A 25,635-nucleotide genomic window follows, 5' to 3' on the forward strand; every position below is an offset into this window, starting at 1 on the left:
CTTCCAGATTTCTTGTACCTTGGTCGGGACTAAGATGTGAGCAATTAAGATGGGATTGGAATACATTCATTAACACCTAACTGTTTTGGCAATAACTGAAAACGTAACATACGCAACATTAATTTTAGTGGTCTAATTTTCAAGTTACAGTGTAGGAATTGACTCCAAAAGCCAGAGAGAACTATTAGGCTATTACTTAACACATGGAAAATATTCTTTCCTTTGGGAAAAAGTGTTCTACAAAGTGTTAAATACTTTTAAAAAGAAAACTAAATATACTTTTAGCTACTAAAATTCTTAGATAAACATAACTTTAAGTTGCAAGTTATATTTTAATTAACAAAACAGATTTTTGTCAAAGAGATATTTAGGAATTTAGGACCTGTCATAAGGGCTGTTGCTAAACAAAAATATTTTTGAAGTTAAATGAACATCTGCTCTTTTTATTAAAAATATTGCAGGTGTGAGTTTCTGATGGTTCTTTATATTCTTGTTTGGTGATGGATATCTGATTTAAATTCTCCATGTTCTGTTAGTCTTTTATTACTAAGAAAAACTCTACTGATTTCAAAATAACCATGTTGTTTATTGTTTATTTTTACAAGTCATACATAATGAGTTACTTAATTCTCATTTTTCAGAGTGAACACTGAACAACTGGGAAAAAAGAATTTACACAGACATATTTTCTCCTATATTTTGACAGACAGTACTATAATTGTATTGTCAAACAATTCCATCACCATGTCTTTTTACAAATAGTTAACATGACATAAAATACCAACAGGAACTAAACAAAAAAGGCAGCTGAGTTTACTCTACTTAGCCAAACTGTTTTTGAGTATTTAGCTGTTTCATCCTTTATTTTTTCTCTCATCTAGAGCTATCCAGCTCTTTTTATAAACTTTAATTGCAGTTAATGGGAACCAACTTTGCAAACCTCCAGGTCATTTCCTAAAAAAAAAAAAAAAAAACCAACAAAAAACCCCCTCTTTCTTCAGATACAAGCAGTTAGCATGAAGCACAGTCAAGTGAAGAGCCCTTCTCCGAAAAGCTTTAAGAGCCTGTTAACCTAATGCAGATACACAGACTCATTACTCACCCTAGTTAAACGAATTCACTGGGGAAAAAAAAAAAACCACTGTCAAGTTACATGTGTCATTTGCCCTCTGGCTTTTTGTTAACAAAAGTGAAAATTAGTCCATGATCTCTAATCCCGTGAACCTGTTTCAGGAAGAAGTGGTTCCACTTCACATGTAGCTATATAGCTTGACAATATTAATAATTTTTTTTTCACTGTCTAAAAACCTATTATAAATTCCTTAGGTATTTGATATTAAATGGAGAACAAAAAGCTCTGTTGACCTTCATCAATTGTTAAAGAGGACAACAGGTGATTTGGAATGACGTCTTACACATATTATATACATTTTGTATAACTAAATTCAGTACAGTGCTTCTAACAAGCTTCCTCTAATTAGGAAATGCTTTTTGATACACAAGTAATCCATAGTTCTAGCACGACATGGTCTGTAGAGAAACTCCCTCTCAAGCCAAAGCTTTCTGGAAGAGTGTGTTTGAACCTTGAACTTGGCAACATAGGAATACTCTAATATTTAAACCATCCTCATCATGACTAGTATTCATCTGCACAATTTACTATCCTAGATGGACTAACTGAAGCAAGAGGCATACATTTACCTGAGGTCTGCCATATATTTTCTAGAGAAGACCTGTCCCAAGCCGGACTGCTGCTGTTCTCACCCCTTAGTGCTACAGATTCAGAGGACAAAGAACCCAGAAAGGGAGCGCTCTCTCCTGCCAAGGGCCTCCAGGTCAGTCCTCAGTGTATTAGTGCTGTAAAGGACAGGAAGGTCTTTACACCTCTGTTTTGTTTCCTCAAGCCAGAGTTGCCCTTTCTACCCTCAGCAAGTTGTTACTACCTGGCAGCAGCTCCAGCTGCTGCTCTCTGAGAGGCTGCACCCACCAACGCATCAGCAGAACAGCAACTTTTTAGCTGCCTACCATTCCTGGCTTCTCTGGTTTTAAGGGGGGGGGGGGGATATTAAAAAAAAAAAAAAAAGGGGGAAGAAAAAGAACAAACATTAACATTGATAACATTATTTCTGATGAATCATTTGTGCAACCAATACTGAAGACTCTTGCTATACATTGCACAAGACGTGGATGCAAAGTGTAGTGCATTGCCGCGGCATCTCCTTTGTTCTTTTGGTTTGGTCAGAGTCTTCGAATACTTTCCAGGTTATTTTGCTTGTGATTTGATTTAATTCTTTTAAATTCTTACTTACATTTTTGCATTTACCTAATAAAGATCACCTTCAGGCAGGTGTTCCCTGTTGAATATATACAGCCAATTAACATACAGTAAACATTGCACTATGCCTCCTTGGCAAGTGCAGAAAAGAAATATGTATTTCCAACCCCCGTCCAGTGTTTTTATTCATTTGGCTTTGAAAAAATATAATTCTATTCTTATTTACTCTGATGAAAATCAAGATTTACTTCACCAAATCCTGTAGAATAAAATGTGCTTAAATTGGATTAGAAACAAGACTCACAATTCATTAAATCAGAATTAAATTCAAGCTCCTATCCTCTAGCTAGGCTTGCCTCAAAGTACCTAGACCTTCTTTCATAGCATTCATGTAACACATGGAGAAACCAGGTGTAAAGAAACCCTGAGTGACAGTAATAATATTTATTTCCATTTCTATTGCACTTTCATCCGAGGATCCTGAAGCCCTTTTGGAATGTACATTCAGTTTCAGTGTGTTGGTGAGCTTCATTATGTACATTATACCCTGAGGCATAAAGAAATAAATGTCACGAACCAAGGACACAGTTCTGCTTTCCTTAAAATCAGTGGCAAATTTAATATTCTGTTATTAGCAAGTTTGAGGATACAGCTTAAGAAGCCAGTTTCTCTACCCAGCTGACAATGCTCCAAGCCAAATTCTGGGATAAACTCAGAGGGGATTTTCCTCGTTCCTGCAGTAGGTGATATTTTTGCTTACAATTAACAGTAGGGTTTTTTTTATTACTTGTGTAGAGCATAGCTTGTGCTCTTCTCTAGTGCTGGGGTGTGGGTTGCATTTACGCAAGGCACTGCTGCTCAAGTTTAAAAAGCACAATATCACAAAGAACGACAGAGTCAATAATCCGTTCACTACCTCTGAGATTTATTTAACTGACAGCTGAATTAGCCTTTAATATAAAAATCTAATAAGAGATTAAATAATAAAATATATTTTCCACCTTTAATTTGTAAGCCCAGAATTCATTGTGCTGACAAAGCCAGTGGGATTGTGTCCATGCACCTGAAAAAAGCCAACTTTCAACCAGCAAGTTTGAGTACTTAGCAAAGACAACTAGATGCTCAGTATTTAAATTTTTTTTTCCCCTGCATATATGTTGCCCTGGCTCTTGAGAGACACCAAAAATATGTTATTCATTTCAAGGTCAATACAGCATTCAGTTTACTACTTTTCTCCTCTCCAGAAAAAAAAGAGGGGTTTTGGTCTTTAGACAAAATTACAAGTTCCAAAAATCCCCTTGGCGGGGGGGAACACAAGAATAGGTAAAACAGTGTCTTTACCTTTCAAACTTCGGAGCAACAAAGGGGGAAAAGTGTTTTGTAAAATCACAGTAATTGAAAGAAACCAGCAAAAGGAATACTTTTGTTCAAAATCTACATTTTTTCTAATTAGAAGGTGGCATGTAAAACATGCACTCTCACATCTTGTTCACCAAGGGCATAAACTAGGGTGTCCTTCACCAAGGGCATAAAGCCACACACAAATCACATTGATACAAAAGATGGCATAGGTAAATATTTCCTACATTTAGCAATTCTTTTTCAACCTCTGTTTTGGAAGGATCCTTGTTTTGTGAGCTAGGGAAACAGTAAAATCTTACCGAATCAACCAGTAATTATCCAATATGAAACTAAAAATAGATCTATAAATCCTTCTAGCAGCTTGTTTTCAAATCCAGACTTAAAATCAGAGAACACTTGAGAATTGAAGGGACCCCTGGAGAATATCTAGTCAATTTATGCTCTGTGGTGTCCATGTTATAGAAATACTGCTAAGCAACATAGGAAAAATATCCTTTTTACATCTTAGAATTAAACAGAAAACATGATTCTACCTTTTTTTTTTCTGCAATAGTAAAAGTATGTCTGTTTATACCCTGCAACATTACAGTGCTACACATAAATCCAACCAATTGTACAATTTATCCAGAAACAGAATTTCATTAAAGCATGAAATCTTAATGAAGCTTAATGCCTTCCTGTGGTGATAATTAGATCTACCATGGTCAAAATTGGACGCTCTATCATCTACTTTGTTGCTTGAAAATCAGTAGTGATTCCAAAAAAGTCAATGGGTGTGTGGCAGTGTACTTTGGTATAGATGAGATGTGAGGGTCCATAAAGATAACCTCATCAGGGAAAGGACTTAGGATCAAGTCTCCAGGTCCAAATCCTCAAAAGTGTACTGCACACACCCAAATCCCACAAAAATTAGTGAAGACAGGGCTGGTAGCATGCAAACTTTTTCCAGCCTCTTTTTTCTGAAGCTTGTAGAGTGTAATACTACCACATATTTGCAACCCAAATTTTGTTACATGCAAAGTTATTTGAGCGAATGACAAACTCTCAAGGCAAAAGGATTAAAAAAAAGACAGAAGAAACAAACAAAAACAATGAAAGAGGGACAGGGAATCACTCACAGTAGCCTGCTGCTTTTCTGCTTTCTCAGCTGCCTCATTAAGCTGCTTTTGAAAGGCCTCCTGGAGAGATTTCATTTCTTCCCTAGTTTGTTGAAAACACAGAACACAAACTTCATCACAAGTGTCCATTAAGAAATAATTCTTCAGATTCAAGAAAAGACACCTTTAATTGTTGAAAGGAACAAATGTACTGTGTCTATGAGTCTTGCTAATAAAACCATAATGACCCCCAGAACTATAGTGCCAATGCAAGACAAAAATTATCTGTGATGGAATTTGGCCACCTTTTACATCTACTGAATAGCCTGCTGGGCAAAACATCTGCCAGTGTACAATTTCTAGCAAAAAAGATTGGCACCAAAAAAGTGAGAACAGTGGGCTACTGAAAACGCACCGAAATGAAACCATACTACTATCAGTAAGAACCAAGTTTATACCTGCTTTGAAATAAATAAATAATGCTCTGATAAAACCCAGCCTTCACCCTGCCCTTTCTAGAGAGAAGCAACACAGAATTCACTAGAGCATTCTGGCATACAAGGCCGGGGGGAAGGAAGACCAACAAAACAGGAGGATAATTGCTTGGATTGGGCTTTATTTAAATCAAAAAATCCCTTTGCATGGTTGATGCAGTCAGCAAATTTCTCCAAATTGTGACAACTGCAGTTGGCTGAGATCCTCTGCTGGCCACCTATTTCTACCCACAGCATAGGACAGGCTCTGGAGCTGTGGCAGATTCAAAGAGTGACATATTTCAAAACAGCTGCAGAGCTTTTTCAGGGCTGTTGCTTGCATGGATAAACCTTCACAGAAGACCAACACCAAACTGGGTTTACAGACAGATAATTTAGCCGAGTGAGAACTGAAGTGGAATGGAAACCATGTAGTTCATACAAGAACAGGATTTGTGAGCTGCTGGATCATCTTTCTCGTTAGCTGATAACTCTACTACTATTAGCAACTCCAGCAACGCTAGTACAGAACAGATTTAATTGAAATAGTGATTGAGCAGCATGAAAGCAATGCACCATCAGCACAAGGCAGCTCACTTATTGTACAAACAGATGTGATCATTTCAAAGTGCTGATGGTGCACAGAAAGAATAAAACTTGAGTCACCATAAGTGACCAAGTTTCACTTGCTACTGGGGAAATACTGAAGAATTCATAGAAAAGGGTTGAAAAAAAAAATAGTCTCATTTGAAGTCAGAAGAACTACATATGCTTACACCAGCTGAGATTCTAGCACTCTAAACTTTACTGTATCATCCGTCATTGAAGAGAATAGTCAAGATAGTGCTCACAGACCAAACACAGCTTATGTTTGTCCAAGGAAAGATCATAAGCTTAAAATTGGGATATATTTTGAATTGTGGTTCAAATACAATAGATTTAAGCATAACACTGTGTTCACTGTTCTTCATTTACTCCAGATGAAGGACAGTCTGAGGCTCTTGGCAATAAACTGTGACCATTCCTTAGAGAAATTCTATGAGGGAGATTCCCTGGTACATTTTTAATACCTCCTTCTTACACTGAACTCACACACCTCTCTGGAATTGAAATCTAGTAAGCCTGTAAACAGCTGTCAAGTACCCACAGCAGCTCCAAGGCATTTTCCTGGAGTGTATTATAAAAGCCTTTTATTTTCTGAAGGAGCACGAGGGCTGCTCAGCAGCACATTGCTAGATGCACTGATCCAGGGTCTATCTCTGGGAACAGCTATTGTACAATAGACTCAATAACTGGATCCCTTAGAAGCAAATGTCAACATGTATTTTTGGGTGGACCTTGACAGACTTTAAGGGGTTATTTAAGAAGCAGATCAGGAAGAATACTTGTAGTATTCTAGGAAATTTTTCCCTTAGCAGGCTGAATTTTCCCATCTGCAACTAAGATCTATTTACTAAACAGTCCCTTAACACTTTTTGATCAATTAATCTATTTCATAAAAGCTGCATAACAATCAAAATACTACAAAAGCACATTAATGTATGAAGGATGGAGTCAGTGACAAGGGCAGCTATGATGATGAGACTTATACCTTCAGTTGTACAAAAGCCAAACAACATCTAAGTATTTAAATAGGACATTAGCTTTAGTCTTGCTTTCATCATTTAATAAACTTGTCTGGAATACCTGAAAGACTCCTTATGTATCTGATATTCTTTTATCACAGTAAAAATTAGAACTTCTATGGGTATTGTATTATGGATTTTATTTGTTGTGTATTGAAGAACTGAAGGTCGTTTTATCACAAGACATCTCTACAGCAATGCATTTTCATATGTGCTTCAGTTAAATACAGTATCAGCAATAAGATGGTCATGTGATTTAAGTATTGCATCCCTAACAATGAAAGAAGCATGAACTTTTTAAGTATGAAAAAATATGTTTTTCTCTAAGGAAAAATATGAAGTATAGATGCATTCTTTATAAAACATTGTCTCAGGAAAAGTAATACCTATATTAGTTATGTTTTCTTGTTATTAAAACTGCATTTATGTTATTATTTGCTGGTCTGAATTCCAAGAATGAAGATAAATCGAACGATGATGAGAGTTACCTCCCACGAAGCACTAGGGGACTTCAGACTAAGGACTTGGCTGGAAACTTGCATTCCCAGCCGTAGAAACTCATTATTTCTTAGGTGCTCAATGAATAATTTGAAGTAAGTGCTTCTCTCTCCTGCTAACTGCCTTCCTTACAGATAAGTGCAAGTATTCCTACATATGCACAATCACAAGTGATTTTGAGTGTCTACACGCACGAATATTTAACTAAGTGGCCTGAATAAATAAATATCATCATCTGCAAATCCAGGTATTTTGAAATTTTAATAACTTAATTAAGTGGGCATTACCATGCACTTGTAATTTTCTAAAACTTCTGATTTTATTCTTATCCAGACAAAATTTCATGACTAAATCTTCCTGAGAAATTCAAAATCCCTTTCTTTACTGGATCTCACTATAGCATTCTAATATATTTTCCTAAGACACATCCAATTACCAGCAAATAAATCACTTGTTTTAATAACTTTCCCTGCTCTTATTTTAATGTTATTAACAGTGGACTCTGGAATACAGTAGTGTTTATAGATTAAAGTAAAAGGAAAGATGGCATTTCCTAGTCTGACAGTTTTCAGTCTGGAAATGGAAAGAGCAGGGAGGAGATGGGGGCTTACCTTTGCTTTTGGCCCAGTTCCAGAAGCTTCTGCACATCATTTTTGGCTGATGCTTCATCATTTTTCAAAGACTGACAGCAAAGAAAGAACTCCATTACCAAAGAGATATTTAATATTTTTTATCTGTGAAATATTTAATTTGGTCTTCTTTCAAAAAACCCTCCCAGTGTATTACAGATATTACCACTTGTGAGAAATGGAGGAATAGCCTGAGTTTTATTACCCTAAGTCAAGCACAGCTAACTGTACACAGCTGTTTTTCAAATATTAAATGAGAGCTAATCAAATAGAATAAATAGATTTAGAAACAAACAGCTGAAAACATTAAAACTGCATGACAAAGATAAGCATGTATATGCAGAAGATAATACTACAGTTCTTTGCCTATATCTGGATCTCTGCAGTGTTGAGTCTAAAATATCTCATAGCATAGCTTTGCCGAATACTATCTTCAACTCTGCTGCATAAGAAACCCCGTTCTAAAATAACTTTGTTACAAGGAGAAGCAAATTTCACTAAAAATTAAGAAAAAAAAAATAATCAAGAGTTCACATTAATTAGAACGAGAGAAGTTTGGAACAGAAGACAATATAAGGTAATAATATAATATAGCACAGCACTGATACACAGTATTCTTCTGTGAACAGACATGGGGATTCTACTCCTTATATTTTTTCCCATCTGGCCTATGCCAATGTGAAGATAAAAATGCAGTATCAACAAAATACAGTCCTTTAAAATGACATGAAATACAAAGACATCGCTCGACAGATATTTACTAGATCTGGAAAAGTCAGGAGTGCTCTTAAGTGAACATCTGGTGATTTCAGGACGTCAAATCCAGAGCAGGAGCTGATTTGACTGCAGAGTTAACCTGACTATTTGCCCTTTCAGCCTACCCGTGATATCCCAAAGGTAAATGTTGAGGTGTCTCAGCTCTAGCTGCAGGCTCGTCTAGCACAGTTTGTCAGCTGAACTAGTCAGGTAACACCCTGTGCTAAGCGCTGTCAGTCAGTGTTGACAGCACATCAGGTAGGTAAAGCGAGCGGCTCAACTGGGCTTAGTATATGTAACTCATTGGCAAAGATGCAACACACAACAGCAAGGGAAATCCTTTATAGTACTGCCAGGTGGAATGTATGGTAACTGCATTACGACAGCTTGTTCTTTTTCCTTCCCTTCCTCTTCTATGCTATGACCTCCAGCACTGTGAGCAAGCTCGCGGAAGCCAGGAGAACCACCTATCTGTCTGGGAGATGGGTGTGTGATGACCATAACGGGGACACCAACATCAGTATCACAAGGCCTTGGATAACGCTTCCTAATAATGAAGACTATTCAGCGTATTCCAACTGGGTGGAAGAGGACTACACAAGGACCAGATATGGAACATAATAACCCTGCTTATACCATCAGTGCTGCATTGTGCTATGCAACTCAGCTTGTTAATAATGTTCTGTTACTATGTTCTTTTTTTTTTTTTTCAGTAGGTCAACTAAGGGCCCAACTCGTTAGGATTATGTTTTCCATAAAAACATTGGGCTTACATTAAGTAAAAGGTCAACAAAATAATAATTATTCACATATTAAAAAAAGAGCACACTTTTTTTGTAATAAATAGATCCCAATATGAAGACATCAAAGTAATTCTATAGAAACCCAGACAGAACCTAACCTGGAGGTTTACTTTAATTCCCTCAAGTTCTTTAGAAGTCTTCGACAGTTGACGAAGGATATTGCTCCTTTCCTTAAAGACTTCTTTCAGCTGTCTTTCCAGTTCTTCATAGCCCTGTCTAACAAAGAAAATAACAGCATGAGAACTTCTCAAAACATTACTTAATGCACTTGAAAACAGTCTTAGTTCATCCAAATTGAATTAATTCCAACACTCTTCGAAGACTGCAAATTGGAGCATGTCCCTCTGTTCACCTGTATAACAACTTGTTTTCTCCTCATCTAGACAAATAGATATTTTATGTGTCAAAATGATGTGCGGCATCTGAAGATGCAGATTATCAGACTGAAACACTGCAAATGCTGTATTGTGTGTGATGGACAGGAGACAGAAAGGGTGCGTTTAACATGAGTGATAGTAGAGTGAGAGATTTTTCCTGTTTTAAAAGATATTCCATGCAAGAAAACAAGCAAAACTTTGAAAGTATGAAGTTTTGTGACACCTGGTAATTTGAAGGAAGGATGATTCAGATCTATTTTAACTATGTAAAATTTATTTTGTTCCAGAAGTTCTCCTCACTTAAACCTCCTTACAGTATAAACTAGAATTGACAAATATGCCTAGAGGAATCAAACCTATTTATTAATTAATGTATAATTAAAAATATTCTATCCTTTCCAAAACAGTAACTTTTACTTGGAATGCAATTGTACGTTTTAAAGGTTCTATAAAATCCACAATGAAATACATCTAACACATATCGTTTTAGAATGAATGAAATACAGATCCAACCCTCATAATCCATTTCAGAAAAAAACCCCAAACATTACAGTTAATTCTAAAACAACATACTTATTCATTTACAACTGTGCTTTTGAGGAAGACCAATCAGTGAATTGAAACATCTATTCCTTCTACAACTTTATTTTGTTTGTCCTTGCTGTACCTGTGGTTCTAAGAAGGGGGGGGGAAAGGACCTCAACTCTACAATACATCAGTATTATTTTATTATCAGATCCAAGACCTTGAAGTTAAACAGGAATCTTAATGCTTCTTTGATGGATTTTGAATATATGATTTAGCAAAGAACCTCAGTAAAGCAAATTAAATTTGCTTTCTAATATCAGTAGCAGTAGACAGCTCATGTAATATGATAAATTTATGAAAAAAAGTATTCTGTATTAAATGATGCTCTCCTAACACCCTTGTGGGTAAGCTCTGACAGCGTGGGTCAGATCGGTGGGCAGTGAGGGGGGCTGGGAGCCGGCTGCGTGGCAGAGCGCAGAGGGCTGTGGTCGGGAGGGCTGCAGCTCACGGTGTCCCAGGTCCTGTCCAAGGGACTCAGCAGTGACCTGGGGAAGGGACAGAGTGCGCCTCAGCAGGTTTGCTGATGGCACAAAGCTGGGAGAGGTGGCTGACAGACCAGAGGCTGTGCTGCCCCTCGGTGGGACCTGGGCAGACTGGAGAGCTGGGTGGAGAGGGACCTGGTGAGGCTCAGCAGGGGCAAGTGTGAGGTCCCGCACCTGGGGAGGGAGAACCCCCTGTACCAGCACAGGCCGGGGCTGACCTGCTGGAGGGCAGCTCTGCAGAGGAGGCCCTGGGACTGCTGGTGGGCAGCAGGTTGCCCCCGAGCCAGCAGCTTGCCCGTGTGGCCAAGGTGGCCACTGGGCTCCTGGGGTGCATGAGGAGGAGCATGGCCAGCAGGTGCAGGGAGGTGATTCCCCCAGCTCTGCTCCGTCCTGGTGAGGCCGCACCTGGAGCGCTGTGCCCAGTGCTGGGCTCCCCAGTTCCAGGGACAGGGAACTGCTGGGGAGGGGCCAGCGGAGGCTACGAAGGTGATGAGGGGCCGGAGCATCTCCCTCGTGAGGAAAGGCTGGGAGAGCTGGGGCTGGGAAGAGAAGACTGAGGTGGGGAATCTTATAGTGTCTACAAATATCTTAAGGGCGAGTGCCAGCAGGACGGGGCCAGGCTCTTTTCAGTGGTGCCCAGCGACAGGACAAGGGGCAATGGGCACAAATGGCACCACAAAAAGTTCCGTCTGAACATCAGGAAAAACTTATGAACTTTGAGGATAACACAGCACTGGCACAGGCTGCCCAAAGAGGCTGTGTAGTATTCTTCTCTGGAGACATTCAAAACCCGCCTGGACACAATGCTGCCTGACCTGCTCTAGCAGGGGGTTGGACTACATGATCTCCAAAGGTGCCTTCCAATCCGAACCATTCTGTGATACTTTTGGATACCAAGAAGAGATGAAAGTGAATAAAACATCTTTCATCAACACAAGGCTTTAGGCAAATTGTCTTAACAAATGCTGCTAGTTAAAAAGCATAGAGTTCTTCAAGTTTACATGTCTAATGAAACTCAAAACATCCCCAATTTCTGCTTGCTGTTGCAATAGAACAACTGAGATGTTTTGGTCTGCAACGTGGCACCCACCACTTTCAGTGAAGACCTTCAGCACAGTTGCTAGGTCAACTGATTAATTTTACAGTGGAAATTCTCTTTTACAGGAAAGCTGAAATGGAGAGGAGGAGAGAGACGCCTCCCTTCCCCCCCCCCCCGATTGTTACATTTTCCCAGGATGGAAAAACTACAGTCTTTCTAATACTCCATAGCTGGTAGATTAAAAGCTCACCCGTCAGTAAAATATTTTTTCTTTCCAATATGTGGATGAATTTTATTTCAAGAAACTATGGTTTCAGACCATTTCAATTCCATTCATTCACCCAAAGAAAAAGCGTAGATCTAGTGGGGGAATAATAACTACCTCTGAAAATGACTCTAAGGCGGCACAGGGTGAAGTCAGTGTAAGGAGACAATTCCAGCACTCAGCTGTGCCTACCATTTGTAAGTTATCTCGTTATCCTTGATATAGGTAACTAAACTTATAAAAAATAAATTACCTCAAATAGAAATCACAGTCAAACTCATTAAGGGTTTACAGGACAACCTATATGCTGAGACTGTGAACCTTCCAGAATTTTGCATTACTTACAATAGAAGTTTTGGTTCAATTTTTTTATCAAATTGCATGAAAGAACCTATATGAATTATATCTAGCTAGTGCTAGAATACCTGATAAATATTAGCATTCTGGTCCTTACTTCACTGTAAAGAAAATCTCCTGTATTGTTTCATACAGAAACATTTGCAGGGGTTTTTTTGTTGCCACTCCAGCTATGGGTGATTTTAAACAAGGTATACATCACTGCAACAGAGCTGGCTCACCTCAGCAGTTAACAACATTATGTGTAATCAGCCTGATAAGCTTCAGAGAATACTCCCTTTTTAATTTACCAATGAACAGAGGTCAAGGAGGAATTTCCTCCTCCTAAAGTAGTCAGGCAGTTTCAATAAGGTCATCAGTTCATTCCTCTTTAAGCATCACAGATAGTGCTCTGCTTGATTGCTTGATGGTGTCTTTTGCCATTGAAATGTCCTGCTTTTGTTTAAAGGGAAGCCCTGCATTATTATTTTTTATTTAAAAAAAAAAATCTGCAAGTGGTAACACTCTTTTCTCTGTTTTAACGATCACTTTAAAGTAACACCCCTCTCCAATTCCAGTTTAATTTGAACATTTAAAAGCCATCTGTCCCAAGCAGCCAATTATGCTGCCCCCTGGGTATTCATTGGCACAGGTTCCACTCGGTTGTCTTGTAAATAGTGATACATGGCAATCTGCATAAACTAGGACATTTCCCGAATTCATAAATTAAATTTAATGTAAACTATGCATACACATGTATTTTCTATAGTTTATATATATTAACTTCTATGACACACTAGGCAGTGAGGAGGAGACAAAAAGCCAACAACCAGCTTACCACAGAGGGTCACAAAACCCAAACCCTCTGAACTACTAGAAGAAAATTAAAAGGAGATAAAGAAAAAAAAAATAAAAAAGGAAAGACTGAAGACACAAGTCACAGCTATCAGATCTATTAACTATTACATCCTGAAAGGTTTTTACTTCTGGACCATATTATATCAAGCTTTGACTCTTAACAGTGTGTCCAAGAATAGTGCCTATGTATTGGAAAACAGTAAAATTCAACCTTGAACTCATGTGATAACCAACAATCCCTCAGATTAGCCCATCTATTTTGGTCCCTTCCACTTCTACATTGCAAACTTGCATCATTTAGACCAACAATGTGCAATTCAAGGAAAAAAAAAAAAAAAGGTAAACTTGTAAACACGGTAGTCTAATCATAAAGTACTTAGATTATACAAGAACTCTCATATTCTTATGCTGGCCCCTTAAGCAGATTCATTGGCTGCACCAATTCACACACCACGTCAAGGTGTTCCTTATTTCTTTACTCTAGTTTGCACAAAGTAGGGAGCTAGGTGGTAACCCCCAAAAGCCCAGCTCCCCGAATGTCACAACTTTTGCACTGTTTATACAGTTTACTATACAAAACCACCAGCTCTCATTGGTTACAAGTCACCCAACTCTTTCATTACTTAACACTTTGTTTCCCATTCATCAATCAAATAATTCTCTTGCTTCTCCCCTTAATTAGTTCGCATGCTGTCTCAACTTCTTTTGGGTCTTTCTGGACTAGGTGCTGGGATCTCCCTCTGTCTGAAATACCCTTCCCCTAATTTTGCTGAGCTCATTGCCCCTGATGAGCTTCTTACCAGCCCATCCATCCCGTGGAGGTGCTTCCTTTGTGAAGTTCTTTTTGTGAACAAAAGAATTTGCCGGTGCTTAACCTGCTTAGCAAGACATGCAAAGTGCTTCCCTTCAACTGTCTCAAAGTTACACCGCCAACAGCGCATTCAATTCCACCAACCACCCGATATCACTCCCTCAAAACTGAATATCTCTTCACTTTTGCACTTCCTTAATATTAAACCCGATTCTGAGAATCCAGGTAATGAAAGATCTACGGTCAACTGTTTTTCTTATTCTTCCCTTGAATTCTAAATAACCGAATTTTGGTCTCCCATGTATTTGATAAGCACTCTTTGGAAGGTTTCACACACACATATGTAATATAATTGTAAGTATAATAGGCAGGGCATTCGAGAAGTAAAGTAACTTTTCCACATCAGCGTGCCCACACTCTGCAGCTGTGTGAAAGCATAGTATGAGAAGCACAGTGTATTTTCTGAAGCTTGTTAGACTTAAAAAAAAATAAAAAAAAATATTTCCACTATGACATAGTAATGTTCCTCTCATATTTGAAAACACAGTAATTAAAAAATATATAATCACAAATAGAGAATTTTGTCCTGATGAATATGAGCAAACTCCTCTGAATTTGATTAACTCACGAGATTATCTAATGAAGAAAAAACCTGCAAGATGTAAAGCAATTGGACCAGATATCAACAAGACTTAATCAGCATAATTCTTCTGAAATCAGAGAAGATTTAAATTGAAAAAATACCTCATCTGTATGTAGGTATCTGCCTGAATGAAGCACAGGGGTCTTTAGGAAGGATGGCATCGTCCCTTGCCATGCGGGTGGGAGAAAGTAAGAGAAGGATCTTTAGTAGGAAAACAGTGAAATGTTCAACTCAGTGACCAGTTACGTGGGTGTGCAAAGAGAATGGATTCTTAAGCCAGAAAAATAAACTCTAAACTGAACAATCCACTTATGCTGAACTTGGATGACGATTTTGCACAACAGGACAATTCTGGCAGAAGGCGACTGACATCTCAGCACTGTACCACCCTGCCACAAACACCCTGAAATCCCAGTGACTCTCTGAAATCTGAACCTCCAAAACTGTCAGGACTCTTTACTTATTTGCAGTATGATTATATGTGGCCAACATAAATTAAACCCATTCCTAGGAATGTCACTATGTAATTATACACACATTAAATCTGTTCTCTGAATGTTAGGTTACACCATTCTGCAAAATAAAGTGTCATTATAAGCATATCCACCTGGGATTAAAATGAATATTTATTGTTTCAGTACATGAATATGCTTTTAAAAATGTTCATTATGAGACATAACAGTTTAGTAATACTCTGCGCATTAAGGTCATCATAGTCATCTAATTGCAAGCTGTTTTGCTTTTACCATTAACCTATTGGTGTAGTGTCAGTGTAAATCCCAATATCATTTGTTTTCAAGGGAATGATATTCGCTTACAGTGTTAGGTTTAGTCAGCTGTTTTGACTTGTCTGTTATTCTTACTGACATGATTTAATAGATTATAGTAAACATTTCAACAGATTCTAATTTCCTATATGCACCAGAGATAAATGTCTAGTAACTAGAAAGACTTGCACACCAGAGACCGCTCTGCCTCTGACTGATATTTCCTTAAATATTAGAAGTTAAGCTTTTGGTCTTCAAAATAAGGACTGAGTTTATTTCTCCCTGAATAATATGTACTATATCAGGACAAAGTAAAATGGATTTTGTTTTCCCACTAGATTTACAAAACCCGTCTTTGAAATAAAACCTTTATAAAGATTTTAATTATTTATGGTACACTAATGTCCCTGACAAAACAGAACCAAACAAAAAAAAAATACCAAAACCAAAAACCACCCTTAAAACAAAATCTGCAGTGTAAGATAAACTTAAATAGATGTTTTTTTTCAGCAAATCTCTTGTCAGTTATATTATTTAAGCCACTTAAAAAAAAAACAAACCAACTGTTCTTACTACAATTAATAGTTTAGGGCATTCTACTGTAAAATCTAAGATAATTAGGTGAGATGATAAGAAGGTTACAGCCTCATGGGTTTGGCTTTTTTTTTTTTTCTTTTTTAAAGCATCAATAATTAAGAGTATACTGTATACCTTTTCATGAATCATAAACAGTAAAGAATGCTTACAGAGTATACTTGCAAAGTGCATGATTGCCTACGTGTTCCTAAAGTGAACTTTTGAAGATATGCCTGGTGGCAGATGTTTACATATAAATGTGGTTTATATTCAAGTCAGAAAAAGATTTCATCAACATATCTGGTAGTTGAACATAAGAATCTTTAAAATTGTTAAATAATCAAATGATATGAAAATAATTTATTATGATAACAAAGCACTGTAATGCTGCTTTTTCTCTTTTTTAAAATAGGAACATTTTTTATCTAGAAGTTCAGTGGGAGGGAAGTAATTTATTAATGATCAACATACAGAATGATCAGGTTATCTAAATACAGTATGCAACACAGTATATATATAATTATAGTGTATATATATATAATGTAGTATAATAGTAGTTCATATAATAGTTTCAACTACTTTACCTGATTTCAGTCAATTATGAATTAACAATTACATTCAAAAAAATCATGTAAGCATTAAATTGATCAGCAGATAAACTCTCGTTGAAATCCAACCTTTGTCAGACACAACCACTCTCCATACTCCAATGGCATTTACATTTTATGTTTTGTATTTGGGCATTAGCTAAAGACTGTTTCAGACTGAGGGCAGCAGGGAGGAAGAAAAACAAACAGAAAATTTGGGGATTTGGGGAGAGATGAGGAAAACTTCTATTTAGCTGAACTTCGTGAGTTATGCAAAATATTTGGTTAGAACGTTTCATCCCTACCTACCGAGAATAATGGTATTGGCGGTCCAGGCTTGACTTATTAACACTTCAAATAAAAATCACCCAGTGGCTACGTACATGACTATAGCAGGCTATGACTGCTCAAGTTGACCGAAAAGCCCATCCTATTCTAACTTTGATAGCCCACAAATAACTAGCAGTGCTCGTGCATTTTATATGGTTTCTACAAGGTAGCAGCTAGAGAATCAGACCCTTTGCACCTATTTCCTCATATTTTTAATGCACTCATTGTAAATAAACTAAAACAATCTGGCATCTTTTTGGCAGACTCCTGGCTATGTAGATTCAATGACTCATCAGGGCTAAGATGTCAGCTCCCATCAATGACTAAGGGAGCAAAGGGAGATTTCTGAAAATTGCAGGTGGCATAGGTACCTGGTCCCAGAAAATGAAACAGCAACTTAAATCATCGTGAATAATGTGATACTGAAAATAACAGCCCAACGAAAAAAAAACAAGTTCTATTCATACACTGAAAAGTGTACAGGCCACAAAAGCAAAGAGCTGATTGACATCAGGAGGAAGGACTGTACAAAACCTGTGACTGAGCCCACGGAAAAACAACCGCTCCTCCCAAACATGCAGATGGTTGTTTTGAGCCTTTTTTCTTCAAGCTATCATTTGGTAGGCATCTTAGTTAGAGCAGTGGATCCTTACTGGATTAATACAGTTGTAATATGGAATAAACATCTTCTGAAAAAGAAAATATTAAACTATTTACAACTATTCAAATCTGAACTGCATAAATACGGACTTGACATCCTCTGTATGTAGAGTTGACTTTTCACATCAGTTCTACAGGATTTAGTCCTTAATAGGAAATCCATTTACAGCAAAACCATTCTTTTTCTGATAGTTAACATTACCCTTTTCAGTTCTGATATTATTCATTGTTTATGTCCATAATACTGCCTCTGGTCTGATTTCCTAGTGCACATCTAAAACTTCTGACTGTGACCTCAATGTTATTACCCTTAAATACGTTACTGCCAGCAATGCTATTTTCCAGAATCTCTTACAGTACAGCCAGGTTAACATTTCTGTGTCAGCTAGCTGTATAATTTAATCTTGTAGTTGTTCTGGAATTTTTTATTTAATTCTGATGTTTAATAAAAAAAAAAAGGACTTACCAACATCATGACATCTACAGGAAATTTCATTCCCTCTGTTATCTCAGTTGATGTAAAATTGAAATATTTCTACTTTACGTGGCAAAACTGTCAACGAGTATCCTCTGAACATCTGTTTCACTATTTAATAACTTTAGTTTAGTAAAGTTCACTGATCAGCTATAATCATGTTTTATAAATGGAACTATAAAATTATATGTTTGAGAGAGCAGGTATTAACAAAATAATTGGGTTACTAGTAACAGAGTATACGTTTGCGGCCCAGAAAGCCAAGCGAATCCTGGGCTGTAACAAATGAAGTGTGACCAACAGGTGGAGGGAGGTGTTTATGACAGCCCACCTGAGTGCTGCGTTCAGCTCTGGGCTCCCAGTGTACGAGAAGGACATGGATGTGTTGGAGTGAGTCCAGAGGAGACCATGAAGGTGATCAGGGGCTGGAGCACCTCTCCTGTGAGGACAGGCTGAGAGAGTCGGGGTTGTTCATCCTGGAGAAAAGAAGCTCCGGGGAGACCTTACAGCAGCCTGCCAGTACTCTAACGGGGGCTTATAAGACAGACAGGGACAGACTTTTTAGTAGGACCTGTTGCAATACAACCAGGGTTAATGGTTTTAAAGTACAAGAGGGTGGATGTAGATTAAATATTAGGAAGAAATTCTTTAATATGAGGGTGGAGAAACTCTGGACCAGGTTGTCCAGAAAAGTTGCAAACGTCCCATCCCTGGCAGTGCTCACAACCAGGCTGGACAGGGCTCGGAGCATTCCGGTCTGGTGGAAGGTGTCCCTGCTCATGGCAGGGGGGTTGGAACATGATAATCTTTAATACCCTTTCCAACCTAAACCATTCTATGATTCTATGTTAAGTGCTGGAAGGAAAAAAAATAAAATCCTTGTAATTTAAAATCCTACCATTACAAAATATGATTATATTAAGTTTGTTTTGTAGTAACATATTTCTTTTTGTTGTTTTTTTTTTTGTTTTCAAAATATTCCCAATTTACAAATTATTTAATTTTCCAATTTCCCACTTTACAAATATTTAAAATTACTGTTGCATCCCGACTTTTACATTAGTTCTGCTCAAAAGTGAAGAATCCAATCTGTTTGGCATGATTCTTCCTCTCTTCTTTCACATGCTCTGGTGCTAATGTGATTAAGCCAAGATCATTACAAAAAACAAACATCGCTGCTTTTCAACTGAAGAAATGAAAAACCCCTCTAGTTGATTAAAATTGTTCCAGACATTCTTACAAATGTTTAACAATTCAAGAAGAAAAAAATCATGGAATATTCTATTGTCATCTCCTGCTGAGACCTTGATATTCTCTATTGTACAGTTTATAAGGTTTATAGTGTTTCAGCCTTTCAAGTTTCACAATAGCTCAAAGCCCTGGACCTTCTGTCACCACCTCTAGGAGGTATTTCCACAGTCTACCAAAATCAGAACCTTAAAAAAATACCACCAACCAAACAAACAAACAAAAACCCACAAAACCCAAACCAAAAATACCCACCAGACTCTCCTGACTTTCAGCCTGTATTTTTTCAACGTTTTCCTAAGAATCATGGAAACTCTTGCCAACAAATCTGTCGCATACTATTTTACTGTCTCCTTTTTCTCCTTCATGGAGCTATGAATTAAAATATGCTAGGCTCATAAAAAGTTAGGGCAGCCTCATGGTTGGAAAGGCATTAAATGTAAACAACTTATTTTCTTATTCTGTTTTGTAGGCAAGTCAAACAGCAAGTTTAAGAGTTAGATTTTTGTTTATGCGCTTTGGCATTTGAAGTTAAGGAATATCACCAGTACCAGATTCCTATCTGCTACTAAACCTGGCTGACCTGGAACTGAGTGTATTCAGTTTTAATTAGAGAATGGTAGATCTGCATAAGTTTTGCTTAGAGAGTGAATATATCTTAAACTTCATTACATTTTTAAATAAATCAGAGCATTTCACTCTAAAAGATTATTCCAATATGTCAATCACCACGCCAAACCACTATTACCACAAGATGTTAAATAAATAATTGCATATTGATTACATGAATCCCAAGAGATAGGGACGTAAAGTATTACATTATGGATGTCCGGCAAATGTAGAAAGAAAGAATTTAAAAAATAATAATATAAAAAGCATCAAGAGCACGAGGGGAACTTGTTACATAATTTGTGCTACCAAATTAACAGGATAAAAACCAAAAGGATAAAATTAGCACAGATATTATCAACACATTACTATCAAATCCAAAACCAATGAAAAACTAAAAGACAAACTACAGGTCTATGCTATACTTTCAACTGGATGCTTTTTCCATAGCAGCTTCTTCTTTAAATGACTTGACACAGTGAAACAATTTCACCAACTTTGCAACTTTTCCCTTTGTAGTTCCCACAGAGTGTCTAAAAAGCAGATATCTGGGAGTTTTTCCAAAGGTCCCAGCATAATTTATAACAGAAAACATTATCAAGTGCAAATATAAATGTTTCTATCCCTTCCCACTACAATCTTTTTAATTCATTGAAAATACTTCTTTTCTGAATGCATCGTAATGAGAATTACTCAGGAAGAGAATGAACAGCTAGATTTACCACATACAGAATGCAAATCAAGTGCCAAAGAACAATGCCCTTATCAAGTTTCATGCAAATTTCTGTGCACTGTTGAGAAAATCCTTCTGGATTCCTGAAATGCAGCTACATTAATAAACAGATATAAAAAGCAAATGCTGAAAACAAATGCCCATCTCACTTCCTACAGACTCTCCTTTTGTCAGCGTATGCCTCCAGCAGCAGCCAGCACCTGGTATGTTCTTTTGATGGAACAAGAAATGGAACATCACTCCAATATTATTTTTTTTTTTATCAGAATCCCAGGGATATAAGCACTCCTTCAGTTGCATGAAGAACTACGTGAACTAAACCCGGTCAGAAATATGAAACTGCCATAGAACAGCTGTGCCAACACATCCATTTCCTCTCTCATTCTGTATCTGCTTTGAATGACATTTCCATTGCGGATTCAGTGGAAGAAAACGTTACATAGCTAACTTCTTCATCAATACACTTTTGTGAGATCAAAAGTTTATTTCCCAGAATGGTATGTGAACATGCCAGAAATTCACTATATATACAAATCAAGGAGGAAGGTTCAATATACTGGGTATCGTTGCTCTTTGGAAATAGGAGAGCTTCCTTCACTCTGTTTTCAGCCCATTTTTACTAGATCAGAACTGAGCCAGACATAACTTCATGAAATTGTCTACACTATTTTTAACATGACTGTCACACTTTTTTTCTAAGTTTTGCACTGTCTTCTCTGGCCCTCACTCAAGTGATCTCTGAAACAACTATATAAAAATTGGAGAGCACAGGATGTAGCACCACTGTAACAATACTGTGAACATGTAAATTCATACATCTCGTGCTGGAGATGTTGCCCAGGTTATTGCACAATAGTACATGTGTGTTGTCCATCTTCCAGTCCACAAATGTTATTGCAGAAATTAAATTTTCCTAAATGCCAAAAATATCAGATTTTACCATTCCATTTAGATGGTTACTTGTTTTTACATATAATATTAATATGTAATTAAAAAGTAAAGAGTTTCATTCAAAAGATGTTCAAGAATTGAATTGAAATTTGAACTCTAGGCACAATTTAAAAATCCTCTGAATTACCCACACAAGAAAAAAAGAGATCATGGAAATATCTAGGACAGCTCGTCTGCATGTATCCTCATTTCTCTGAAAACTGTACTTCTGTGCAGTAGTGTTCAAGGATTTACCCTTACACTTTTAGGATTTACACTTTTTAGGAAAAAAGGTGATGGACAAACTGCACTTGAATGTCTCTCATCACTTAAGTAACTTACTTAAATAGCTTATATCAGTTAGTTTGAATCTGTATTCAACTTCTCTCTGATAACGGTGTAGTCTGAAGGGAACTAAAAATATTAATTGCTTTTCCTGGAAACACTGAGAACTTAAAACAACTGGACTTTTTTGCTCTTACTGGATGTCAGCTAATGCAGATGGAGTCTTGGGGAAGATCTTATCCCCCAGCATAAGTACTTGGTTGGAAAAACCTTTTCCTACCACACTTGGAAGTATTGCTGAAGAGCAGTCTGACTGTGAGAAACTCTGCAAGTTTAGCAGAGATTAGTTACAAATTCCCCCAATCAAAGTGAACAGTAGTCAGTCTTTCAGGGGGCTGTAAAGGAGACACTTCTATTTACCACTACACATTCCAAGAAGGTTAGAAAATGAGTATAACCTATATAACCCAACAGCAATTTAAAGAGTTTATTGATTTAGCTTGTGCCTGAACTGTAGAATAGTTTTCTCAAGGGGAATTACAATATGAGATCAGTTATCAAGGACAAGTCCGCTCTTTTTCAGAGTGATCTATTGTACCTTGCAGTATTTATACTCTAGATGTTTAACTAAAGCAAATATGCATGAAGGACTTCAATTACAGTGAATGACGGTATTATTAGATATGAGAAAGGATTAGTTGCTTACAGGGTGAAAGTTGTATTTAACATATGCATTTTATGATTTGTGCTAACTACAAAATCTGGGGTATTGGCTTTCTGATAATTCTATCGTTTGTTCCCTCCCGCAGTGAATGGTTCACTATTCCAAAAATAACAAAAAAATCAGTAAGTAACAGCTGCATTTTCAGAACCATAGCTCCTTCCACCTGCTGCACTTTCTTATGTGAAACCAAAAAAGGAATTGTATACGGGGGGAAAAAGCCTTTGTATGTACAAGCGTACATACTTATATCTAAAAATGCACTGAGTCAAAATACAAGGTATTTCCCCCTCTATTTCTTTTTCTTGGGGACCAAACTGAAAACACTTCGGGTCTTACAAAAACATACTTTCCTAATTATATGCACTATTCATTATCATGGCAAAAATCTTGTATTTATTTCAGTAACTTCAGAGAAGCAGAGGTTTTGTAGAGCCTTGATGATATGCTTACACACTCCCAGTTGGGAGAAGTCAGAAAAAATGCCTGCACGTACAAAATTATGCACTCCTATGTAACTCAGAAATCAAAAGTGATTTGTGATAAAAAGCTTTGGATAGTTATACTCCAAACCCCCATGTTTCACACACCCGTTTATGTTACAAGCAACACCCAGCACAACTGTGCGCTCAAATACCTGCAGAAATGCCACAGTTCGGAAGCACGAGCTCTAAAGCATTATAAAGAAGAATCCAAATCTTACAGGCTAGCTCCAAGTCCAACATGTCTTTCACCTGTATTTTATGGTCCCTGTTCTTGTTGCAAGACCTGGCCGATATTCACATTATTCAGGAAGCAATCATTGTGCTTGTCTGGGAGAGCTTATTTATGGCATGCAGTTCAATTACCAAGACTGTTATTAAGACCCAATAACCAATGCACAACAGTTGCAAGAAGGGGTGGCAGGCCATCTCAGACTGGCAGGACTACTCTCTGGACAAACGGGTTATTTTTATTTGCATACAGTAAATCCTTACTCATAGGTCAAGTTCTCAAAGACTATGCCGACGTAAAAATAGGCAAGGGAGTTACAGCACATTAATTACAGCAAAAAGGCCAACTTAAACGTTACTTCAGCAGAGTGGTTGACGTTGACCTCAGTGGAAGCTGCGTTAGGAGCAATGTAATGATCTATGCCTTTCTGTTTGGATGAATACTTACCCGTCAATGATTTGTGTTCATTTAATATTAAAAGCAGCTATTAACAAATACCAAAAGTCAGGCTTTAAAGTCAAAGTTGGTTGGGCACCATGCCCTTATGATAAATATTTTGTGGCAATCGTAGTGGAAATTCTTTCCTATGAGTCAAGAGCTTCCATCCTCATATGAAAAGTTCTAGATAATTCAGCACATGAAAAGCAATAGAATTCTAAATATTTCAATTGAGTTCTATGGAAATCATGTTATGTACAAGACCCTGTATTTTTCCAGTAACACCCTCTCCAGTAACAAAATTAGACAAACTGAATTTTACATAGACATCCAGTAGACTTTAAAGGACAGCACCTTTTAAAATCTACTTTAGTGAAACAGATCGAAATGTTTGGTAGCGTAACATTTAGTGTTTACATTATAAACCTCACAGCAAACTCACCAGAAATTACATAGTCATTACACAACTCTGATTGCTGTTTATCGTAACACCTTTTGTTTATATTATATATATATTATATATATTAAAAAAATGAAATTCTTAGGTTTACACTTTTTTGTGATGAATTTCATGAAGGTAAGGGGAGAGAACAGTAACAATTCAGTACGAATTCACTTTTTTTTTTCCTCACAGCACTTTATGACATGAATTAGTCATGATGAACGTGCCTTCCTTTATCAGCTACACAGGTCTGACTTTATGAACCCAAAATATCATGGCATTTCACTTGTTTCCTTACACAACCTATTAAACTAATGCATGATAGCCCAGACTGCAATGTCCGTTCTTAAGGGGACAACTATTAGTTTCTAACTATTTATATCTGGAATAGTCTTACAGTTACTAAAGCCATTCTCAGTATTATTAGAGATGCACTAACATACACAACATTCCGCTGCGTTGGACCACTAGAAATTTTCCAAAGAACTACATACTGCACTCAATAAATAGATCATCTTTTGAGCGTACACAATTTTTACTTCAAGCTGGAAAAATACAAGAGAAGGAAGAGCACAATACTAAATGATGCCGTATGAGTAATTCCAAAATTATTTCTATTTGATCTGATTCATTAAATGGCTGTTACTGGAAGGAAAAAGTAGCAATAAAACTACAAAACTGAAGGAGGAAGTGCTCCATCCCCCTTATTCAATGGCCCAGTTGTTAGTACATAGAAGGTTTTAGTTCATATTTTCAACTAGTTTAGCTCTTCTCTCTGACAGTAATGTAAAGCAAACATTTTTTAAAGCACTTACAGGTAATACCACATTTCTTGCTGATGTTATTCACATTTCATAGTGAATTAAGTATTCATCACGGTAAGAGTTCAATAATCCCATCCCTCAGGTGAAGGATTCTTAAAAAAAAAAAAAAAAAAAAAAAAAAAAAAAAAAAAAGAGACCCATTCTCAATGTATTAGCCTATTTTGTACAAACAACTATAAATAAATGGGACTGATAGGTACTTCACCCCCATACCTTTAGAAGCAATTAATTACCTTCATATTTCATATATGAAACTTCAAAGGGAGTATAAATCCAGAGCTTGTGTAACACAGAGAACACTCCAAGGATTTTGTAACATTGGAGACAGGGAGGTTAGGAAAAAAGAAATACAATTTGTTTGAATGTGGTTGTTGTTGTT

The 25,635-nt window shown here is 37.1% G+C and overlaps 1 protein-coding gene across 2 annotated transcripts in view; it reads right to left on the bottom strand.

Annotated features, from left to right (window-relative positions):
* Nucleotides 1-25,635, bottom strand: part of LUZP2 (leucine zipper protein 2) — a 310,057-nt gene that overhangs the window by 95,753 nt on the left and 188,669 nt on the right. For both annotated transcript variants that reach the window (XM_055814775.1, XM_027790897.2), the window contains exons 3-5: nt 9,617-9,734; nt 7,942-8,012; nt 4,756-4,837 (exon numbers count right to left, since the gene is read on the bottom strand). In XM_055814775.1, coding sequence (XP_055670750.1) covers nt 4,756-4,837; nt 7,942-8,012; nt 9,617-9,734 — 271 coding nt within the window. The remainder of the gene's footprint in view (nt 1-4,755; nt 4,838-7,941; nt 8,013-9,616; nt 9,735-25,635) is intronic.

This window comes from Falco peregrinus, chromosome 9, assembly GCF_023634155.1.
Source record: "Falco peregrinus isolate bFalPer1 chromosome 9, bFalPer1.pri, whole genome shotgun sequence".
In the NCBI taxonomy this organism is placed as follows: domain Eukaryota; kingdom Metazoa; phylum Chordata; class Aves; order Falconiformes; family Falconidae; genus Falco; species Falco peregrinus.